The sequence below is a fragment of the Solanum pennellii genome, chromosome 5 (assembly GCF_001406875.1).
Source record: "Solanum pennellii chromosome 5, SPENNV200".
NCBI classification, from domain to species: Eukaryota; Viridiplantae; Streptophyta; class Magnoliopsida; order Solanales; family Solanaceae; genus Solanum; species Solanum pennellii.
The window spans coordinates 15,106,997-15,116,508 of record NC_028641.1 but is presented as its reverse complement, the minus strand read 5'-3'; the positions used below and the strand labels follow the sequence as shown (position 1 = coordinate 15,116,508).

General features: G+C 39.0%; 1 protein-coding gene across 4 annotated transcripts; it reads left to right on the top strand.

The window, feature by feature from the left end:
• The first annotated feature begins 992 nt into the window (after positions 1–992).
• Positions 993–9,512, top strand: LOC107020326. 4 transcript variants are annotated; one of them, XM_015220641.2, is made up of 12 exons: positions 993–1,309; positions 1,569–1,616; positions 1,708–1,781; positions 2,797–3,591; positions 3,690–3,783; positions 3,903–4,061; positions 4,155–4,907; positions 5,074–7,070; positions 7,154–7,262; positions 7,407–7,506; positions 8,291–8,439; positions 8,890–9,512. In XM_015220641.2, the coding sequence occupies exons 1-12, from the start codon at positions 1,243–1,245 to the stop codon at positions 9,213–9,215; spliced, it is 4,671 nt and encodes a 1,556-aa protein (XP_015076127.1). In that variant the 5' UTR covers positions 993–1,242; the 3' UTR covers positions 9,216–9,512. The 4 variants fall into 4 exon arrangements, with proteins under 4 accessions (XP_015076127.1, XP_015076126.1, XP_015076129.1 ...); XM_015220640.2 differs by having other exon boundaries at positions 8,887–9,512; XM_015220643.2 differs by having other exon boundaries at positions 7,434–7,506; positions 8,890–9,215.

Sequence of the window (9,512 nt, the reverse complement as noted above, 5' to 3'; positions counted from 1 at the left end):
TATACTCCATCCGTTTCAAAAAGAATGTCCATATTTCCTCTTTAGTTTTGTTTCAAAAAGAATGACTTCTTTTCTTTTTTGGCAACACTTTAACTTTAACTTTTCACATGACATGTTTAAGACCTCAAGATTAAGTACATTTTGGTAAATTTGATATAACTTTAATTTATAACCACAATATTAAAAAGTCTTTTTTCTTTTCTTAAACTTCATTCCAAGTCAAACTAGGTCATCCTTTTTTAAACGGAGGGAGTATTATATACAACAAGTATATAGTGATTATATTCATAATGATACGACAAAATTGGGCTAGGCCCAAAATAATTTATTGTCTTTCTTACTTAGTCATTTTTGACAAAACTTTCTCTTTAAATTATTTCAGGTGTCTTAAATTATTATATTTTCTAAATAACTATAAATCTCTTTTCCTTTAAATAATTTTTCCAAAATTAGTCACAAAAATTTCAAGTCGTTGGATAATTGCGTGTTAACGGACATTTCAAGTGTGTAAAACCTTCTTGAAATGGAAATAAGAATCCCTACCTTTTTTTTGAAGTTTCAAAAAGATTTTTCGTTTTACACGTAATCAAATAAGATGGACATGAGTATCAGATGACATCAATATCTCAAACACCCTAGTAATAAAAATATCACGGAATGACTAACCTTACATTAGACATATCAATGCCTCACAATAATTTTACTTAAGATCATCAAACGTATATACATGTATAATAATAATAGTCAAATTTTAAACATTCATATAGTCGCATGATCGAGGAGTTCATATCCCCCAATAATTTTACTGCTATACAATGTTATGATATTGATAATTATTTCTATTTGTAAGAGTTTTTAGGTGTTCATGTATCGTATAAGTGTGCAAGCCGCACATAATTACTTGTATGATGAGATAAAAGAAATAGTGAATGTATATTGTGGCAAGGATAAAATAAAAATAGAGTTAAAAAAGGATAAAAATTCCTTTTATTTAATTTTTGGTTTTCGAGAAGATGATTTGGCTCTAGTGACCACCCAAACCCTCAGCCTTTTCTTTCTCCGTCACCTGTTCCCGACTCGCGCATCTCTCTGCAACAGTTGTCATCTCGGAACCCTAAAACTCTCTCTGGCTTGTGCTTCGGTCTTCAAATCCACATTCACTCTCATCTGACTCTTCCATTTCACTCTCCCCCTTTTTCTCCGATTCATTTTTCTGTATCGATCCTCTTTCTCGACAAGGCCATGGCAGAAGGAAATCTTGATCTTCCTGACGATCTTCTTTCCTCTAAGACTTCTGATCACTCCAAAGGTGCTCTATATTTCGTTTAATTTTGATTTACAATTACTTTAGGGCTTATTTCAATTCTAGGGCTTCAGATCAGCCATCTCTCGATTCCAATTGTTCTATTGCAAACTCAAAATACACTGTCAATCTTAATTCAAACATTTATTTATCACTACCAAGTTGTTGATTTTTCTCACTAAAATATCATCTTCTTCTAGTGTTTGGATCTACCAGTAGTTGATTTTCTTATTTATTTACTAAACATCTGCTTGCTTGCTTGCAGGTAATGATGACAACAAGCCTTTCATGGGCCAGCTTGATATTTCCAAAGGTATATATCTTTTTTTAATTATGATTGGTTACATCCCGACTCTGGATCTTCTGATATGTACTTTTTACATTCTCTTGTAATTCTCCTTTAGATCAACCAATGGTGGACAGCAGCATTCCTTTGTCTCCGCAGTGGCTTTATGTTAAACCAAGCGACACAAAGATGGTCAGTTTGCTTACTTTTCAGACAATGGATTATTCCAAGTAGAATTCTCCTTAGTTTTTTTGGACCCTAACATCTGCTTTTGTGCCGTGCATTTTGCTATTTGGAATACTTGATAGACGGTTTGCAATTTGACAAGAAATTCTGTTCCGATCAGTCCAGATATGGATGTGCAGTTACAACATCATATGAAGTCATTGTCAACTTTAAAATTGTTTTTATTCTCGTACATGATTGAGACTTTTTACTTGCTTTCTGTATGAAACTAAAAAGGAAATAGTATGTTACATCCGGAGATTCGCCTTTCTAAGTATATATATATATAGAGTGGGAACCCTTAAGAATGAAGTGTTCTATTGTTGATTTAGACAGTCTTCGTGAAATCTTGTCGGTGTTGGTACCAAAACCATATTAGACATAACAAAGTAATTGATTTTGATATTGTAGTACCCATATGTGTTGACTAAGTGTGTGTGGTCTGCTTAAGACGGAAAATTTCACACACTAAGCAATTGGAGTAGAAGAGTGTAACAAAGGTTTTTGTTCATTAAGCTCGTGACTTTATATGGTATTTACCACATAGGAATACTTCTGTCATGAACGTTGTCCATTTACTTGTGGCTTCACAAAGTTCTACGTCTTAAAACTGAGATTCAGAAAAGTCACTGTCGGTCCAAGCTCCTCTTATTGATCTAAACAACAAAAGATACCTTGAAACACCCCAAAAACACTTTCCCTTTAAACTTCAACTGAGTTCGGTCACGTCGTAGCATTATTTCCTCCTAGACTTTCTACGTATGAAATTCTTGAAGTGTCTGTTTCCGATTTCTGTTGCAACGTTAAGCAGAACTGAAGAAAATTTTGTTTTATTTGCCTGTAATCTTTTTGAGATTTGGATTTCCATTCTTCTCTCTCTCTCTCTATATATATATATTTCAAAGTGCCAGGTGCCCATATTTCTAATATACTGCTTGAATTTTCTAGTAAAATGTTTTCTACTTTGTTCTATTCATCATAGGAACCACGTCCACCAAGCTCTCTGTCACTTGGAAGTTCTGTTGATTCAAGTCAGAAGGACGCTTGGCGTACAGATGTACCTGAGGACAAGAAGGATTGGAGAAGAACGACAATGGAGACTGAGAGCAGTCGCCGGTGGCGTGAGGAAGAGAGGGAAACTGGCTTGCTTGGTCGGAGAGAACGAAGGAAAACCGATCGCCGTGCTGAGCATGATGTTAATAACCGTAATTCTGGGGTTGATACAAGGCGTGATAACAAGTGGTCTTCTAGGTGGGGTCCTGATGACAAGGAAAAAGAAAATCGCACTGAGAAAAGGATAGATGTAGATAAGGAAGATGTTCATAATGATGGCCAAACATTTGTGGCCAACCGTACTGTCTCAGAACGGGAGTCAGATTCTCGTGACAAGTGGCGTCCACGCTATAAAATGGAGGGCAACTCTGCAGCTCCAAGTTCCTATCGAGCTGCTCCAGGTTTTGGACAGGAGAGAGGAAAAATAGAAGGGTCAAATGTGGGATTTAACTTGGGTCGTGGGAGGTCTACTGGGACTATAATAAGACCTTCCTCTGGGGGTGCAATTGGTGCTTCACCATTTGAGAATTCTGTTCCTGGAAAATCAGGAATCTCGACTGGCATATTCAGTTATCCAAGGGGGAAAGCTCTTGACATATACCGCAGGCAAAAGCTTGGCTCATCTCTTTGTAGCATGCCTGAAAATATGGAAGAAGCTCCCCCAGTTACTCAAGTAATTGCTATTGAACCATTAGCTTTTGTTGTTCCTGATGCTGAGGAGGAGGTGAGCTACATCTATTACTTCGTTTGTTTAGACTTGGTAGGTTTTCTAAGTTTTAAAAAAATATTTGATACCAGATTGCTTGATCAATCTTATTATAGGCTGTTCTCAATGATGTATGGAAGGGTAAAATTACTGGTGGTGGTGTTTCTAACAATTCCTTTAGAAAGGGTCAATCAATGGATAATGTCACAGGTAATTGTTTCTCTAACGCCATGTCTGGATGCGGTACTGACTGCTACTCCCATCCTATCCGTTGTCTTTTTGAAGTAGGATAAGAGATTTCTCTCTGAACTTGTTTTTGTATCTTCCAGAAACAGGGGATACAGAGCCCAACAATACTAAAATAGGTGCTCCCTCCGCTGATGTCACTGAAGAGACAGTTGATGGGTTGCTGAAAACTTCAATACGTGTTGAAGAAGCCAATACCTATAGCTTTGTTTACGAGAACGGTGTCAGGGTCAAGTTTGATGGTGAGTATAGTATTACCTCTATTTAAATCAGCTCTTCTCATCAAGGTTGATTTTCCTGTTGGCTTCTGACAAAGGAACTTGTTTGTGATTCAGGAGGAGATAATCATGAAGGACAGAAAGACAATCATTCTGAAGTTATCGCCGCAGATGGAAGTTTGTTGACCAGGAAGAGAGCTGATAATAGTGACTGCTTCAAATACATTAGTGGGTCCCAATTTGATATTTCTATGCAGAGCTTACCAGATTCCGGAGTAACCAAGACACCTATCTTTGAGAACAATCAACATGTTGCTTTTGATGGCAGTTTAAAGGTGTCTGATGATTCAAATTCTGCATTTGTGAAGTCCTCTTCTGAAATCTATTGGAACAACCTTCTAGGAAGGGGTATTCCACCAGAGGAGTTGAGTTTGTACTATCGTGATCCTCAGGGCGAAATCCAGGGGCCATTTCTTGGAGCTGACATCATTTCATGGTTTGATCAGGGATTTTTTGGTATGGACTTGCTAGTTCGCTTGGAAGATGCCCCTGAAGATTCACCTTTCTTTGAACTTTGTGATGTAATGCCGCATTTGAAATTTGAACATGAGCATGTTGGTAACACCAATCTTTCCCAGGCAGAACCATCTGCTGTACTAGAGGGGAAGTTGGATCCTGATTTACGTAGCTCAGCTTCTGTTTCTGAGATGGTTGGATATGCTGCCTTTGATGGTTCGAGCTGGCCGCCATCTGATTTTGATGGCATTGGTGGACATCGTGTTCAGTCAATACCTGATCATCCAGCTCGTCAATTTAAACCTGCATATTTACATAGTGAAGACTTTAACAATTTTGTTGCTCAAGATGAAGGTGAGCTAGCATTTTTAGCTTGGATCATTATTGTTTATCTGAGGTGGGAATCTAGCCTCTTTCCCTGCATATAGGCCATCAAGGTCATGGCCATTGATATTTAACGTGGTTGGCCTTTATCTGTTATTTTGCTATTGAATTCTTTAACTTTCCGTCTTCATTGCAGAAATTGTGTTTCCGGGAAGACCTGGAAGTGTTGGCAATGCTATTGGAAAAACTTCCACAGGCCTTACTGATCCTTCAAAGATCCACCGTGCAACTCCAAGCGCAATATGTGAGGGTGGAGTTCCAGATCACGAAGAGACATTGCACCCACTTGGTTTATTATGGTCAGAGCTTGAAGGGACTGCAGGAAAAAATGGTCCTATCTCTGACGTTCCTTTTAGAGGAAGTGGCCAGGATCAAGTTCTAAACTCTGGTGCTGCAAGGGTTGGGCCATTTGGTGCCAAGACGGACTCAACCTCCGCTCTGGAGACGTGGACTGATGCTTATAGAAGAAATGCTGGATCTGAACTCAACAGATATCATGATGCTATGGATGCCAGCCGCTTGTTGCACCAGGACCATGAATTGAACCGGTTTGAGTTGGCAGACAAGATGTTTCCCCAACAACTTCAGCAACAGCGTCCTCATAATTTGATATCCTCTCATAATAGTCACTTAAATGAAGCTATGATGGAACGTGGCACAAATCATAATTCAATACACCAACCACAGTTAGCGAGTCAGACTGGGCAGGATCTGGAACACTTCATGGCGCTTCAGCTGCAACAGCAGAGACAGTTGCAGCTTCAACAACTGCAGCAACAGCAACAGTTCCATCAACAGCAAATGCTAATGAAAGAACAAGAGTCTCATGCTAGGCAGCTGGTTCTTGAACAATTATTGCAGAGACAAGTACATGATCCAAGTCACACACAATCACGTCTTGATGCTATTAGGCATAGCAGTGCTCTGGAGCAGGTGTTGATAGAGCAACAAATTCTGAGTGAACTGCAACAGCGTCCACATCTTCCACCAAGACATGCTGAACCATCTATTGAGCATCTCATTCAAGCAAAGTTTGGTCAAATACCACATCAAGGGCCTCAAAATGATTTAATGGAGCTCCTATCACGGGCAAAACATGGACAATTGCACCCTTTGGAGCATCAAGCCCTTCAACAAGAACAAGCACATGAGAGGTTAAGACAGCGATTGGAAATGGAGGAAGACAGACAGATTGGTGCTGTCTGGCCTGCTGATGAAACTGGTCAGTATCTAAGAAATTCAGGTGTTGCTCGTCGAGCAAACTCTGGATTTGGTTCATTAGATATTTATCAACAGCAACAGATGCCCCCTGCAGAAGAGCATGTTAGTCATCTGCAAAGGAATTTGTCAATGCAGGATAGAATTCAGCGGGGTCTCTATGACACTGGATTTCTGCCTTTGGAACGGACGATGTCAGTACCTGGTGGTGGTCCTGGTGTTAATTTGGATGCCATAAATCCTCTAGTGCGCGCACAAGGTTTAGAAATGCAAGATCCAAATTCAAGAATGCACTCAGCTGGTCATATGCCTGGTTTCTCGTCTGGCATCCACTTGCAATCTCCTCACCGTCCTCTATTTTCAAGTCAATTTCATGCTCCAAATGTAGATACAATTGAAAATCATTGGTCCGAAAGAAATGGTCAGTTACCAGCTGATTGGATGGAAACTAGGCTGCAGCAACTACATCTCAATGGTGAGAGGCATAGAAGGGATTTTGATGTCAAGAGGGCTTCTGAAGATCAAAGTATGTGGATGTCAGCTGGTGCTAATGATGATGACAGTTCAAAGCGATTACTTATGGAACTGCTCCAGCAAAAATCTGGTCAGCAGTCAACTGAGCAAGCAGAAATTACCAGAGGGATTTTGTTTGAAAGGGGCTTTCACTCTGGTCACTTTTCTACGACAAATGCTTCAAACCGTTCATTCAACCCTCTTTTGGACCAGGATACAAGTCTAAACCAAGCTTTCTCTGTTGGGTCATATGGTTCTAATTCAGGTTTTCCACCACAGAGAGATCATGTAAATGAGATTGCCGGTAGTCTTGATGCTTGTGAGAGATTGCCCTTCCAATCTCATTCTGGAGCTTTTGCTGAACCTGAACCTGTCTTTTCCAGCATCAATGACGCCTCTCAGGTAATTTACAAGATCCCACACCTTCATCTTATATGTGTTGGCAATGAAGATACACTCTTACATGTCACTATGGTTATCTGTAGGTACATTTGGAGGCTCGCGAAAGTATCGTTAGGCAAGCTGGTGTGGCGACTGTAGAAGGGGAAATGCCAATTAACTTGCTCAGCAGGCACACTTCACTTGGGACTGGAGGTTACTCTCTCTCTCTATATATATACACAATTACACAGACGTATATTATACATATACACAAGTTGTGTACTATATTGTATGCTTATATATGTGTGTCTGTGCTTGTGTATTGTCTTATTAAAAGAAAGTTTTATTGTTTGACAGATTATAATGTTTTCAAATCATCTTCAGGTGGAAGTCTCGACTCCTACAATGACAAGAATGATAGAAGGGATTCAGCTACGGAGGAAATTTTTAAGGAACGGTATGTGCTATCTCTGTTTCTTCCTCAAAAGGACTTAACTTTATGTATGTCATTCTGATGGGTGTAGTTGGTGGTTTGTGAAATCAAGTAAAGTTTGTGCATTAGTTGCTACAACAATTTTATTCATATAAAATTCTTTGAAAGATCCTGGAGTGTAGAATTTACTGCCAAGATTCTATTACAAAAAGAATGTAGTCTAGTTATAGAAGTAGGTTGGCTTAGTAAGAAACTTTTTTACTTTAGAGCACTGAACTTTTTAGTTATGATATTTCACTTGCCTACATTATTTTACTGATAATTATACGTCGTATATGATTAGTTTTTCTTTTTATGATAAAGTGAAATATCAATGGTTTAGCGTCGTTTCTTCAGGAAAATGCTCATTCACAAGGAAAATTATGTCTTAGAGCCTTGATGATGACACTGAACCGCACATTAAGCAAGCTAAAGTGCTAAATGTGTTCTGAGCCTCGCTTCAGGGCTTCAGCGTGCCTTTTGATAACACCGAGTTGTGTTTTAATCTTGTATAGCTGTGTTATGCAAATATGTCTCTGATTGTAACTTTTACATGGTGCTACTTCTTCCTTGCTCGAAAAAGTTTTGTTCCTCATCTGTTTCCTTTCAATGGGTTAATATTTTCTTTAATCAGTGTTTTTTTCTGTACAAGTCAGGGAAGAGTTTTACTTACTATCCTGTATATGGGACTTGCTCCTTCCCACTATGAAGATTATGTTGTGATTTTGCTTTCCTGATATGCATCTGAATTTTGTTTCTATTTGGGTAGGGTGGTTGTGACATCAAAAAGGTCGGATAACATCTTGCCGAAGTACCCACCTGTATTGCTCGTTTCTTCAACCCAGGAGGGTCTATCGGAGATAGCTTCTGATGGCCTTGTGAGAGGCAAAAATTCTTCAGATGCCATGGCTTCTGAAGGTAGGATGTCTTTTTCCTTTTTATTGCTATTGCTGTTTACTGATTGTCTTGATATTACTATATTGCTAAATATTTTGCCCTTTGAAGATGTGAGAGATATACTATTCCCTATGTCCCAATTTATGTGGTACTCCTCCTTTTTGGTCTGTCCAAAATTATTTTTTCTATTTTTAGTAGCACTTCACTTTGAACTTTCCATTTTACCCTTAATGAGATGATTTCTAGCCACACAAATATTTATGACTTATTTTGAATCACAAGTTTAGAGTCTTCATTTCCTCCTTGAACTCCTTGCCTGGTTGTTACATAAATTGGGATGGAGGGAGTAGTTAGTTTGTCTGCTATTCCTTTGTGGCTTGTGTTGTAAGAGTTAATTGCCAATCCCCTTGCACCACACTCATTCTCTCCATCCTAATTGCTAACCCATCCTTGTATGATTTCTGTCAGTAGGGGGTAGGAGGGAAGTGGGAGGTAATGCAGCAAATCAAGTTCCCCGTGCTATGACGTCTGAAAAGAAAGATGGGCGTTTTCGACGAACTGCATCTTGTAGTGATGCTGATGTCTCAGAGACATCATTCAGTGATATGCTTAAGAGTAATGTTAAGAAGGCAACAGCTCAGGAGGCACATGCATCAGAGGCATTGGATGCAACACAGTATGCCCGTAGTGGTAAGAAGAAAGGAAAGAAAGGAAGACAAATTGATCCTGCTCTTCTTGGTTTCAAGGTTACAAGCAATCGCATCATGATGGGTGAGATACAACGGATAGAAGATTAGTGCTGTACAGTTGTAACTTGTGTCCCAATGACGATTCTTGTGCTGTACATTTTCGTGTCATCTGTAAAATTTCCATACCACATTTTCTTTTACTCCATCCTATTTTGTGTAGGGGTGGCTTTGAGATATAGTTAGGTTAGTGTTAGTTAGTGTAGACAATTAGTTGTGTGGATTGAATTTTTATAGATAAAAAAACCCAATCAGGTAGAGTAGAGGAACATCCTAACAGAATATTTTCCTTTAGCCAATGAGATAAGGGCAAAAGAATATACCAATAAGTTCTGAAGGAGTAAACTA

Coding starts and splice junctions, on each gene's coding strand:
- LOC107020326 (XM_015220640.2), top strand. CDS start 1,243: ATGGCAGAAGGAAATCTTGATCTTCCTGACGATCTTCTTTCCTCTAAG. Junction 1,617..1,707: donor CCAGCTTGATATTTCCAAAG/GTATATATCTTT, acceptor ATTCTCCTTTAG/ATCAACCAATGGTGGACAGC. Junction 1,782..2,796: donor AACCAAGCGACACAAAGATG/GTCAGTTTGCTT, acceptor TATTCATCATAG/GAACCACGTCCACCAAGCTC.